Below are 14,419 nucleotides of genomic sequence, written 5' to 3'. Positions count from 1 at the left end.
TAATGGCATGATGAGGATCAGACTAATCGCCAAAATGCTGAGCAACCGATGGTTCACAGTCCACCTTGGTGAAGCTGCCAGTAGCCCGCAAAGATTGAAGAACGCACTCCCTCAGGGATCAGTTCTGGCACCAGTGCTGTTCAATCTCTATACTAGCGACATTCCGGTAACATCTTGCCGTGAGTTCGCGTATGCGGATGATATCGCACTTGCAACTCAAGCACAAAAAAGTCAGTTTCATATTATTTCAGTTTAATTTATTTGGTATAGCCCTGTGAGCCATTCGGCTCTTGAATCGGGTGCAACCGCAACAAACAAAAAACAAAAACATGAACAAGAAAACATCTTAAAGTGACTATGTAACTATGCGCAAACAGAAAAAATGGAGGACACTGAGGCAGTCCTCGAAAAATATCTGTAGACTCTGGAATAATCCTTCAAGAATAGGCGCCTAAAGCCTAACCCATCGAAGAGCGTCGTCGCTGCCTTCCACCTGAACAACAGACAAGCTTCGAAAACGTTGAACGTTAACTTCTATGGGGCAAAGCTAAGGCATGACGAACATCCTCAGTATCTAGGCATTACCCTGGATCAGACGCTTAACTACCATCACCACCTCAAACAAGCTTAAGGTAAAACTAAAGCACGAGTGAAAATTATTCAGAAACTTGCTAGCACGTTGAAGATATCGATGCAGGCCCTTGTTCACTCCACTGTGGAGTACTGTGCCCCGGTGTGGGGTGCAAGCCCTCACACGAACCTTGTCGACGCCGAAATTAACAACGCGCTTCGTATCATCAGCGGTTCCCGAAAGTCTACTCCACTCCCGTGGCTTCCTGTGCTGAAGAATATTGCTCTGGCCAACATCCGACACAATGAAGTGATGACACGGGAGTACAACAAGATCATGAAGAACTTCACGCTGCTGCTCCATTAAGATCTAAAGAAACCCCCACGCCTAAAATACAGGCAACTGTTCTGGATACGCGCCTCTCCTCTAGCAGCCGACAAAGACAGTGCTCAGGGTGTCCCACTGGCCCAAACTTCCCCCACGGCGGTCTCACCTGCCGTACTTGGCGGCCGTGCTAGAATACCACTGGCTGGAGGCCGTGATGTCATCGTCTGGGATGAGCCCATCCTGCACACCCAGCGGATACCGGCACGAGCCTGCAAAGGACAAAGGTACGAATATCAGGTACTAAATTGTGGTACGGTACGATTTTCTTTTTAAGATACTGCACAAAATGATGGTAAGATTTTTTTTTTCGAGTAGGAAATACGAAACAAACTATCATACCGTTCCATACTGCTACCCTAGCTTGAGCTCTAAGACCCCCTGAATAGCCTCAAAAAAACTGTTGGGGAAAGTGCTGATAGGTAGTGTTGCCTACGAAGGCTGGCAGGGCACACAAGGGGGTGGGTGGCCAGCACCACGCCCGGCCGCCTTTGTATCCCCAGTGGTGAGTTTTTACACATCACACCGGGTTTTTACACACCACACTGGGTACTCATTTCGGACTGAGTCAACCTAGGGGAGGCCCAGGATAGGTTCACATAATTCTCACTGGTGGTGGCCATAAGCAGGAATCGAACTTGGGTTACAGGATTGGTAGCACAGCATGCTAACAGCTACACACACAGACAGATATATAAAGAGAGAGAGAGGTATTGAGACATAGACACACAACAGCCACCATTTGCCACTAAGTGGCAATCAACCCGGTCTGTGCACACTTCTTGCGATGTTTTTCACCAATAGAATAGTGATGATCAAGACGGCAGTTTCTAACTTGAAGGCAACACATTCTCCCGGTCTGCCATCCGAGTTTGATCAAACTGGAACCACTGCAAAACTCGAGACCCTGGCACCAAAATTGGAGCCAGAGGTGTCGATGTTCATCACACGGCCGCACAAATAAGACACTGCCACTCGACTGCATCCGCATGGCGATTCTAAAATCATGCTCAGACGGCGTTTTCGCCACTGATTGTCCAACTGGCAAATATTTCATTCAGCGAGGGGTTGTTATGCAGACCGGTTTACAATTATGCAGGTAACACCGCTCGAGCCAGTGACCCTGCAAACTATCACCCAATCTCAAACCTGAGTGCGATTTAAAAGGTCAAAGAGCACCCTGTGTCTTAAGCAGTTACTTCCCCATATCACTGCGACGGGCAGATTCAACCGGTTGCAGTTGGCGTACCAAAAATTCCACAGCACTGAGATGGCTCTCTTAAAGATCACTGATGACCTCTGCATGATCATGAATGACCGGTGCATGACAGGGTTGGTTGACCTCGATTTCTCAACACCATCGACCATGAGATACTCATCGGGTGGCTACGGTCAAGGTTTGGTGTATCAGGTGGTGGATTGAGCCATATCCTACATGATCGATCACAGTTCATCAAGCTTGGTGATGAACAGTCATTAAGTATGCTGTGCCTAGTTGGCATACCACAAGGGTTCATCCTTAGGCTCTTCCTATTTTCAACATGCGTCTTAACGATCGGCGATGTCATCTCATCGCATGACATGCTGATGATACACAATTGCACACCGCAGTGAAGTCAACGTTAGATATGGAGAGCCTCGATAACCTCAAAGGTTGCGTGCAATTGGTGCACGTGTGGTTTTCAGGAAACTAAATGATATTTGATTCAGGAATATCTGAGGTTCTACTGGTTGGCACTCGGGCTCAGGCAAAAATACGTGTGGGAGATACAGGTGTGGTGGTTCCAGACTCCACAATTCAGTATTCTACTCACATGCCCCAGCTAACGCAGCCTCGTCTTTTTGAGGAACTCACTGATGGAACTGGCTAGATTTCTCAAGGGTGTTCCTATAGAGGGGTCCAAGTTTCGCAAGTATAGAAGGGGAAGGGCATAACTGTAGCCGAGCAGACCCAGAACTGCATATGGAGCGATAGCTCAGGCCGCTTCCACAAAGTGTGTTGATTGGGAGGTGAGCCCACAGTAGCATGGGGCTTACAGCTTCCCACGCCTCACCACCGTGTTCCCATGCCTCCTTCATTCTTTTTTGTCAGAAGAAGAGCCATTCTCTGTTGTTTAGCAGCCTCCTACCTCAAGTAGAGGACTGTCCACCCCTCATGGTGACTGGAGCCAGAACCAGTCCACCGGACCTCCTGGCAGTACCGATCCATCTACTGACAAAGGAGTGGCATCTTTCGAACATTCCGCGTGGCCACCCGCAGTGGTTTTTTTTGCCATTTCTGGAGGAATCCTGAGAGTATGAGTTCAGTCTCCTGGCTCCACCAAATGGGGTTTGGCCAGGAGACATTAGATGCCTGGCCCCCTCGGGCCTCTGGCACAAGCTTAGTTTGATTTTTTCCATGTATTCATCTTCTTGGTTCTTTCGGTAAAGTCACGTAGAAGGGAAGTAATAAAATAATAAAAATAAAACATTATAAAATAATTCTCACGACGTTTCGGCCACAACGCAAGCAACCGTCCTCAGGTGAAAACCAGGTCTGTCGAGGCGACAGCGTCTGAATGAAACAGCACACGTGCTTGGAGCATATATAGAAGCTGGGTTGGAAGGGGGGGAAAGGGCGCCTTGACAAAATAATTTGCATATCAAGAGGAATTTAGCATATTTATGGGAAATGCAGGTATGTGATTAGTACTACGTATGCCCGTGCATTATGTAGGATTAGCAGCATCAAAGGGAGGGGATATGGGAAATGCAGGTATGTGATTAATGCTACTTATGCCCGTGCATTATGCAGGATTAGTAGCATCAAAGGGAGGGGATAGGGGTAGCATTAATAAAGGGAAGAAGTGTTAATAGTATGTAGCTGCAGTAACTAAAACCACCACGTAAACAACTAAAGTATAAACTACATAGTATCATCAGTATACTAAATATACTCTACAATAAGCTGAGTTACTAACAGTAAGTAATACATTACAATTCTACATTGTAAAAAATATAATATGCTTCCATCTAAACTTTATTCTCTTACATCACGCGAGTCTACACCATACTATATACTGCCATAGACAAAACCAACATTAAATGATATACTGTATTGCTATGTATTATTCTACCCAACCTAATGTATATCACACTGCTGTATATTCACTATACAATTACGATACTATATATTACTTTGTACATTTTATTAAGCATATACATTTTTATACTATTTGTTATTATACACTGTACGATTGACCGTCGTATGAAAGATACTAAGAGGAAGCAAGGAAATATGTCAATGGGAGAGTAGTGACGGAAACTTGCAGCGGAGCAAAGAATCCATTCCCTGCGGATAATACAATGCCAGTGAGTGGAACGCGGTCTGAAAGTCACCGTAAACGTGAACACAATCAGTTAAGATCCGAAATATTTTATTACGTCCTTCCAATCATTGCTGAGCCAGAATACATCTTCTCGGTTGAAATTGTCTCTGTGTTTGTATATGTGGATCGCCTCATAAACGAATCTCTTATGGTAGCCAGATGGCTTGCAGAGAACCTCTGTCTTGGAGAAGTCAATGTCATGTGAGCCCACTGAATTGTAACAGTGATCTGCCACGGCTGAGGTGTTTGTCCTACCGTGTTTCAAGTCTGCTTTTATGTTCACGGATGCGGTCCGAGACATGTCGTTTGGTTTCTCCAATGTAATTGCTACCACAGAGGCAACTTAGTTTGTAGATGCCAGGGTACTGTATGTCTGGAACCACATCTTTTACAGACGGAACCAGATCACGGATTTTATGTACTGTGTTGAATCGGACCTGGATCTTGTGTTTTATCAGGATTTTGGAGATCTTTTTTGTGACCCCAGCAATGTAGGATCCTTCTTGATGGTTGGAGTGATGGCTTTGCGGATTGTGTAGTCGGAGTAACCATTAGCCTTAAGAGCTTGGCGTACGTGTTTGAGTTCACTGGCAATGTGTTCCTGGTCGGATATGCATTGGGCTCTATGGTATACAGTCTTGATGAGGGAATTCTTCTGGAATGGATGGTGGTGGGAATCCGGTTTTAGGTAAGCATCCGTATGGGTGGCTTTCCTGTAGACAGAGTGGCTCATTGAACCATCAGGTCTCCTTTTAATTAGGACATCCAAAAAGGGTAGCTTGCCATCTTTTTCGACTTCCCTGGTGAATCTGATGGCTGGGTGTATGGAATTGATGTGGTCGAGAAATTGGTCTAGAGCAGGCCGGCCATGTGGCCAGATGACAAAAGTGTCATCTACGTACCTCTTCCATAAGGTCGGGCGTAGAGTGGCAGTCTGGATGGCGTCAGTCTAAAATTTATCCATGAAAATGTTCGCTACAACCGGAGATAGGGGGGAGCCCATTGGGGTGCCCTCAGTTTGCTTGTAGAAAGTTCCATTCCAGGTTAAGTATGTATTGGTTAAGCAGTGTCTCACCAGGGGGGGGTACCCCAGTATTCAGTCCTTGATGAACCAAGTCTTCATGATTGCGATGGTGTATTTTAGCGGTAATTGAAATGAAGGCGGAGGAATTACAAGCCCCTTGCACCCGTCCAGATTCCCAATTGACTGCTGTGGTGGTTACAAAAGATGTCAGGATCAACTGGTTAAAATCGGCCTTCACCCCCAATGGTATTGCTCACCACAGCTTTACCATCCGGCGTACCACCGTAGTCACACACACGAACATATACTCTCTTTCACACACACATTCGCACAGCACAGCTGCTCGATTGAGCATCAACTCACTCAGCAGGAACTGCCCATTCACAGCTGCAGCCGAGACGATGAGCAGAACCAGCCCAGAGCACGGTCCAGACGGCGGCCCAGAGCCTGACATGATGGCAGCCGTGAGCTGCGATCCACCGGGTGGAACTTCATGCGAACTTTAGGGCCTGAACAAAGACAAAGACAGAGATCCGCGTATAGCCATGAAGAACAGACTTTTGTGGAAAGTACTGTTAGCGAGCACCTATGAAAGGCGGAACGGTACACAAGGTGGTGGGTGGCCAGCACCACGCCCGGCCACCTTTGTCTCCTGAGTGACAATGTTTACACACCGCACCAGGTACTCATTTGAGACTGAGTTGACCTAGGGGAAGCCCAGAACCGGTTCAGATCTTTGTCGCTGGTGTTGGCCGTGAGCAGGAATTGAACCCTGCTCGACGGGTTTGTAGCGCAGAGTTCTAACCATGACGCTACCGCTCCCAGGGCCTGAACACACACACACACGGTGACATACAATACCTGTCAACCCTTATTAGTGCCTACCTTATTACAGTCAAATTCAGACCTTATTGGTCACCCCGTGCCCTTAAAAATCTCAACGTTCATCCTACAAAGTCCCATCACGAGGGAGAAACATAAGCAAATCGACACATTTTTATATTTTGCCTGTATTGAAACGGCTTTACGCCGTATGGACCTGACAACTCAATTTACCTGCACAAAAATACGGGGTAAACCGTGTAGGTTAACAGGTATGAAATAGACAAAGACACACACGTATTGGGTGGTATACACCGGTGGTGAGCAGTATAATAAATATAGTCTAAATATGTATTTATATTGCCACGATTCATAAAGCCCCCAGTCACAACATCTTGCGGGATAATGGTGGTGTTGTGTCAATATCGGTTTGTCGTGAAGTCAAAGCGATCGGAAGAGGAATGTTTATTTGAGCGGCTGAAGAGGAAGCTTCACCGTCTGTTGCCGTATATCAGCAACCCAGCCCTGATGACAATTGGCTGGCTCTATGTTCCAAAGGCAAGATTTGACTCGTGTCCTACCTAGACTTGGTCAGACGGTTCCCTGATTCTACGGAACCCAAATCAACAGTCAATACTGACCCTTTGTAGCAAGTCTCAGTCGACTGAATACACTTTGGAATCGCATTAAACGTAGTGACAGGGTCAATGAAAGATCGAAATAAAACAGATTTGATTATTCAAAAGTTTATTTGAGAACTGCTTTACGAAGACCGGTGTGTTGTCATGCTGCACTGGTGTACCGCCATCACGGACACATATTTTGGGCGACAGGGGTGGCACAGTGGTTACACACGTGCCTCACAGCACGAGGGGACTGAGTTCAATTTCAACCTGGGTGCCTTTCTGTTCTACCCCTGTTCTACAGAGGCAGAGAGTGAGTGGGGGTTTGTATGTTCTACTTCTGTTCTACAGAGTGGAGTTTGTGTGTTCTACCCCTGTCCTACCGAGTGAGTGAGTAGAGTGTGTGTGTTCTACCCCTGTTCTACAGAGTGAGTGTGTGGAGTGTGTGTGTTCTACTCCTGCCCTACAGAGTGAGTGAGTAGAGTTTGTGTGTTCTACCCGTCCTACAGAGTGAGTGAATGGAGTTTGTATGTTCTACACCTGTCCTACATAGTGAGTGGAGTTAGTGTGTCCTACCCCTGTTCTACAGAGTGAGTGAGTGGAGTTGGTGTGTTCTACCCTTGTTCTACAGAGTGAGTGAGTGGAGTTGGTGTGTTCTACCCTTGTTCTGCATTGGCTTTCCTCCGGGTTCTCAGATTTCCTCCCTGAACTACGCAAAAATAAAACCCCCATACAAATGTAACTGTAATAGGGCAAAAATTCCAATGGTGAACATTACTTGCACATTTCTCAATTGGGATCACACAAAGACAAATATCCCCCATATAGTATTTGCAGACTTGTTGGGGCAAGTGCTGTTAGTGAGCGTCTACGAAGGCCGGCTTGGGACACGAGGGGGTGGGCGGCCAGCACCACGCCCGGCCGCCTTTGTCTCCCTGGGGGCGATGTTTATACACTGGGCTAGCTACTCATTTAAGACAGAGTCAACCTAGAGAAGGCCCAGAACTTGCTAGGATATTCGTCACTGATGTTGTTCACGACCAGGAATCGAACATGTGTCACCAGATTCGTAGTGCCGTGCACTAACCCCCAAACAAAGACAAAGATCCCCCATATAGCCTTAATAGACTATTGGGGCAAGTGCTGCTAGTGAGCACCTATGTAGGCCGGACGATGGGGTGGGTGACCCGCACTATGCCCGGAAGCCTTTGTCTCCCCAGTGGCGATGTTTGTATACACCGCAGCAGGTACTCATTTGAGGGGGCTGCGTCGACCTAGGGGAGACCCAGGACTGATTCAGATATTTGCAACTGATGTTGTCCGTGACCAATAATCAAACTTGCGTAGCCAGGTTCCACACACACAAACATGGCTACACATACACAGAAATGTTTAGACACGATAATCATTAACTGAAAGATATGTTAGTTTAAAAACACACATTCATCCATTTAGGCAGCTCCTGGAGTCCAGGTCTCAGGATCAGTGTCTGATCAGGTCTCAAGATGAGTATCTTCAATTAAGACCGGGTCTCAGGTACAGTGTCTTCAATTAAGACCGGGTCTCAGGATCAGTGTCTTGAGTTGAGACCGGGTCTCAGATCAGTCTCTCGTGTTGACACTGGGGGCTCAGTGTTGAGTTAAGACCGGGTCTCAGGATGAGTGTCTGGGTCAAACACTAATCCTGCGATGTAGTCTCGAGACACTGAGACACTGACCCTGGGATAGTGTTGCTCCACACTAAGTGAACCAGACGTCACTTGAAGAAGGAATCTCGGATGTAGCTCCGTGATGTCTGCTTCCGGGGGAGCATTCTCTAACGCCAAGATGTGGGCTGCTTTGCGATGTTTCCGAATGGATTCCATCTTCTCACGATGGCGGTAGCGCAATGGCGATGAAGTTGGGTAAATATAGTTACATTATTGCAAGGGAGTTTAACACGTAGTAGGTTTTCGCGACCAATATCCATAATACAGGTTTTTTTTGGGTTAGATCGCGTAAATATATAAATGTTTTGTGAAACACGCCACCACCTGACACAGCCAATTAGTCAGGTTTGTTACGTAAACAGAACATGCCAATTCCTTACTAGTACAGCACTAACCGGTGTGTTGGAGAGCCAACCCACAACATGTACAATTTGATTAAGCTAGTTGTAATTTTAACACGTAGGCTTGGCTCTCTAACACACCGGTTAGTGCTGCACTCGTGACGAATTGGCATCTTCTGTTTACGTGACAAACCTTACTAATTGGCTGTGTTGGGTGGTGGCGGGTTGAACGACACATTTATATATTTATGCGATCTAACCCAAGAAAAACCTCTATTATTGCAAGGGATTCTTCCATACTTCCCATGCACCGTAACTGATATTATCCAAACATCCCAATGTCAAAAAATATACCACAAAGAATGACTCAATTGGGATTAAATGAAACTGGTACAGGGCAAACATTCCAATGGTGAACATTATCTGCAACATTTCTCAATTGAGATCACACGAAGACAAAATATCCCCCGTATAGCCTTTGCAGACTTGTAGGGGCAAGTGCTGTTAGCGAGCGTCTACGAAGGCCAGCACGGAGCACGAGGGGGTGGGTGACCAGCACCACGCCCGGCCGCCTTTGTCTCCCTGGGGGCGATGTGTACACAATGGGCCAGCTACTCATTTGATACCGAGTCAACCTAGAGCAGGCCCAGAATTGGTTCAGATATTCGTCACTGATGTCGTCCACGACCAGGAATCGAACTTGTGTCTCGCTAGCTTTGTGGTGCTGTGCACTAACCACCAAACAAAGACAAAGATCCTCTGTATAGACTTAACAGACTATTGGGGCAAGTGCTGCTAGCGAGCGTCTATGAAGGCCGGACAATAGGGTGTGGTGGCCAGCACCATGCCCAGCCGCCTTTGTCTCCCCTCAGCAGCAATGTTTTACACCCCGCACCCGGTACTTATTTGCAGTTGAGTAGACCTAGGGGGAAACCCAGGGCCGAATGTTCAGATGATCGTCACCGGTGTTGGTGGACGTGAGCGGGGATCGATCTTGGGGGTGGCCGGGTTCGCAGCGCGGGCGGCGCTAACCGCTGCGCCACCGCTCGATCGGGATCCCACACAGCACACGGCAGCAGCAGCCGCAGCACCCGCTGCCTGCCGAGTGGACAAAGAGCCTCGGGCGAACGCTCGGCCGGGGCTAAACAAGCGGAACAATGAGAATCATCCGCAATGAGTTGTGATTAACGCAATGAGTGGTTAACGCGATGAGTGGCGAACGCGATGAGTGGCAAACGCGACGAGTGGTGAACCCAATGATTGGTGAACGCGCTGAGTAATGGTGAACGCAATCAGTGGTGGTGAACGTGATGAGTGGTGGTGAGCGCAAGGAGTGGTGAACGCGATGAGTGGTGGTGAACGCGATGAGTGGTGGTGAACGCGATGAGTGGTGGTGAACGCGATGAGTGGTGGTGAACGCGATGAGTGGTGATGAATGCAATGAAGAGTGGTTAACGTGATGAGTAGTGGTGAACGTGATGAAGAGTGGTTAACGCGATGAGTGGTGAACGCGATGAGTGGTGGTGAACACGATGAGTAGTGAATGCGATGAGTGGTGGTGAACGTGATGAAGAGTGGTGAACGCGATGAGTGGTGAACGCGATGAAGAGTGGTGGTGAACACGCGATGAAGAGTGGTGAACGTGATGAGTAGTGGTTAACGTGATGAGTGGTGGTGAACGTGATGAGGAGTGGTGAACGCGATGAGTGGTGGTGAACACGCGATGAGTGGTGGTGAACGTGATGAGTGGTGGTGAACGCGATGAAGAGTGGTGAACGTGATGAGTGGTGGTGAACGTGATGAGGAATGGTGAACGCGATGAGTGGTGGTAAACGCGATGAGTGGTGAACGTGATGAGTGGTGGTGAACACGCGATGAGTGGTGGTGAACGTGATGAGTGGTGGTGAACGCGCACCCTCCTGATGGGACACTCCGGGAGAGGAATGTGAAGTCCCCCCCCCCTCTGCCCGCCCCGCTTGGCACGCCGACAGAGATGCCAACCCGGAGCCAGGATTTGCAAAGACGCTTTTTGCCACACCACTGTGTGGTTGACAAATAAATAAATAAAATGCTTTTTCATTACAGAGAGAAAAAGAATATCCCACCCTTTGCAAAGCCACGGAGCTCTACAAACAATAAACATGGGCTGCTTCGATAAACTCTGGATGGCTTTCACCAACAACCCAAGAAAAAAGCTAGTCATTTGAACAGTACTCAGATTCATATTCTTGGTTCTTTCGGTAAAGTCACGTAGAAGGGAAATGATAAAATAATAACATTTCCTTCTACATGACTTTACCGAAAGAACCAAGAATATGAATCCCTGCAGTCACGAAAGCTTTAAATCAAAATTTAGAACTCAGATTGTAAATGTTGTGGATTTGCTCACCCACACACAATCGGTGTGTTACTATTAACTCCTGATTGTACTTGTGCTCAGATTGTACTCAGATTGTACTTGTGCTCACATTGTGCTCAGATTGTACTTGTGCTCAGATTGTACTTGTGCTCACATTGTGCTCACATTGTGCTCACATTGTGCTCACATTGTGCTCACATTGTGCTCACATTGTGCTCACATTGTGCTCACATTGTGCTCACATTGTGCTCACATTGTGCTCACATTGTGCTTGTGCTCAGATTGTACTTGTGCTCGGATTGTACTTGTGCTAAGATTGTACTTGTGCTCACATTGTGCTCACATTGTGCTCATACTGTGCTAAGATTGTACTTGTGCTCACATTGTGCTCACATTGTGCTCAGATTGTACTTGTGCTCAGATTGTACTCAGATTGTACTTGTGCTCAGATTGTACTTGTGCTCAGATTTTAAATGTTGTGGATTTGCTCTCCAACACACAAGCGGTGTACTGTACTAGTAACGAAATGGCACGTTCTGTTTACGTGACACAACCCTCATTAATTGGCTGTGTCGGGTGGTGCTGGGTCTAACGACACATTTATAATTACGCGATCTAACCCCCCCCCAAAAACTACATTTTGAAAGAAAAAGAGGCCTCCAAGCGATTCGAGGAAGGGCCCCTTCGGCCGTGACTGCCACAATCACTGCCGGCAACGGGGGTCTAAAGTTCAAGGATTGTGGCTTATTCAGTCACCCCTGCCTCATGGTTACCGTCGTTAAGGCCGTACGGATCAAGTGGTTGGCCTGTGCATCTGGGGTTGAGTGAGTGTGTGAGTGTGTGTGTGAGTGTGTTGTTGTTGTTGTGACCTGCAGTGTTGTGAGTGATTGGGTGAGTGAATGGGTGGGTGAGTGTCTTGAGTGAGTGTGCGGATGTGTGATAGGATGAGTGTGATAGAGGGGAGTGTGTGAACGAGTGGGTGATTGAGTGAGTGTGTTGTGTGAGTGAGTGTGTTGTTGTGTCAGTGAGTGGGTGATTGAGTGAGTATGTTGTTGTTTGAGTGAGTGGATGATTGAGTGAGTGTGTTGTTGTGAGAGGTCTTCTAGGCCACGGTCATTCCCTCCCTTCTCTACGCTTGCGAAACGTGGACCCCCCTAAGGGAGCATCTTCGCCGGTTGGAAACATTTAGGCTGGCCTGCCTACGATCCATCCTGGGTTTAACCAGGCTGGATTGTGTGAGGAGCTCACAAATCCTTGAAAGATCTGGGCAAAGTCCCATTGGTGAGCTCCTCCGGCAGGCAAGGATGCATTGGCTGGGTCATGTAGCCCGCATGCCCAGCCACCGCATGCCTAAACAGCTTTTGTTCGGCCGGATCGAGGGGGCTAAACGGGCGCGGCACGGGCTAGAGAAGAGATGGAGTGATGTGGTACAGGAGGACGTGGAGCTGAGTGGACTTGCCAATGACTGGTACCAGCGGTGTCAAGATCGGCCTCAGTGGAGGAGGCTCGTGAAGGACGCTACTGGGCAGTTGGAGGCAGTCGCCCTCCAACAACAACGGAGGGCGGAGGAGCGACGCTCACAACAACGAGCGGAACGCCGGGTGGCTAAAGCACAGCAAGTTGGTACAGTAGGGGGCACATGTGGTGCATCAGCCAGTCATCTCGGTCATCTCGGTCAGTCGACCCGTGGCACCTGCTGGGTCTGCCCCGTGACCTCCTGTCAGCGGGCGTTGGACACTTCACGTGGCCTCAAGGTGCACTTGGCCTGGCACAAGCGTCGTGGTGACGTCACCGCCACTTAGTGGCGAATGGCGGTTGTTGTTGTGTGTTGTTGTGTGAGTGTGTTGTTGTGTGATTGTGTTGTTGTGCGAGTGTGTTGTTGTGCGAGTGATTGGGTGATTGAGTGAGTGTGTTGTTGTGTTAGTGAGTGGGTGATTGAGTGAGTGTGTCGTTGTTGTGACCGACAGCGTTGCGAGTGGGTGAGTGACTGGGTGAGTCATTGGGAGGGTGAGTGATTGGATGGGTGAGTGTGTTGCTGTTGTGACCTGCAGTGTGGTGGTTCAGTGAGTGCGTGAGTGTGTTGTGAAGAGCGACGCTAACACCAACGAGTCGAGCGCCAGGCGGCTAAACCACAGCAAGTTGGCAAAGTAGGGAGCACAGCTGGTGCAGTGGCCAGTCGTCTCAGTTAGTTAACCCATGGCACTAGGGTCTGTCCCGTGACCTCCTGCCAGCAAACATTCGACACTTCACGTGGTTCTAAAGTGCACATAGCCTGGCACAAGCGCTGTGGGGACGTCACCGCCATTTAGTGGCGATTGGCGGTTGTTGTACCCTGCAGGGTGGTGCATGAGCCGGTGTGCAGATGAGTGAGTGGGTGAGCGATAGGGGAGAGTGTGTGAGTAAGTGGGTGATTGAGTGAGTGAGTGTGTTGTTGTTATTGTTACCAGCAGTGTTGCGAGTGAGTGAGTGATTGGGTGATTCATTGGGAGGGTGAGTGATTGGATGGGTGAGTGTGTTACTGTTGTGACCTTAAGGGTGGTGAGCTCTTCTGGCAGGAAAGGCTGCGTTGGCTGGGTTACGAAGCCCGCATGCCCAACCACCGCATGGCCAAGCAGCTTCTGTTTGGACGGATAGCAATAAAATGGCATGGCGTGGCCTAGAGAAGCGATGGAGTGATGTGGTACGGGATGAAATGGAGCCGAGTGGAATTGCCAACGACTGGTACCAGCGGTGTAAAGATCGGCCTCTGTGGAGGAGCATCGTGAAGGACACTACTGGGCAGTTGCGACGCTCACAACAACAGCGGAACTCTGGGCAGCTAAAAAGCGGCCAGTTGGTACAGTAGGGGGCACATCTGGTGTGCATCTACCAGTCATCTCAATCAACCCATGGCACCTGCAGGGTCTGTCCTGAGACCTCCTGCACCTAGCCTGGCAGTAGGTGTTACAGCTGGTGTCCATCTACCGGTCATTTAAATCAGTCAACCCAAGGCACCTGCAGGGTCTGTCCCGAAACCTCCTGTCATCGAGCCTTCAACACTTCATGTGATAGCCTCAAAGTGCACCTGGCCTGGTATGGGCGCGTGGGGACGTCACTGTCACTTAGTGGCGAATGGCGGTGGTATTGGGATTAGGGTGATATGACAGTCTGGTAGATCCGAGTCCTCAACACGGCCGGACGAATCAATGTGTAGAGGAGTAGTGTGATGACGTCATGTCA

At 48.5% G+C, this 14,419-nt stretch overlaps 1 protein-coding gene across 9 annotated transcripts in view; it reads right to left on the bottom strand.

Moving 5' to 3' along the window:
- Positions 1-14,419, bottom strand: part of LOC144952477 (discoidin domain-containing receptor 2-like) — a 122,830-nt gene that overhangs the window by 62,433 nt on the left and 45,978 nt on the right. For 8 of the 9 annotated variants that reach the window (XM_078882894.1, XM_078882895.1, XM_078882897.1 and 5 more), the window contains 2 exons: positions 5,711-5,856; positions 1,065-1,167 (listed from right to left, as the gene is read on the bottom strand). In XM_078882894.1, the coding sequence (XP_078739020.1) occupies positions 1,065-1,167; positions 5,711-5,801 (194 nt within the window). In that variant the 5' untranslated portion in view covers positions 5,802-5,856. Of the gene's footprint in view, positions 1-1,064; positions 1,168-5,710; positions 5,857-9,804; positions 9,983-14,419 lie in introns of all 9 variants that reach the window. The other variant, XM_078882901.1, reaches the window with a different exon arrangement.

Source organism: Lampetra fluviatilis, chromosome 68 (genome assembly GCF_964198595.1).
Source record: "Lampetra fluviatilis chromosome 68, kcLamFluv1.1, whole genome shotgun sequence".
Lineage (NCBI taxonomy): Eukaryota > Metazoa > Chordata > Hyperoartia > Petromyzontiformes > Petromyzontidae > Lampetra > Lampetra fluviatilis.
Note: the sequence above shows the minus strand (reverse complement) of the source record. Positions and strands in the feature narration are given on the sequence as shown.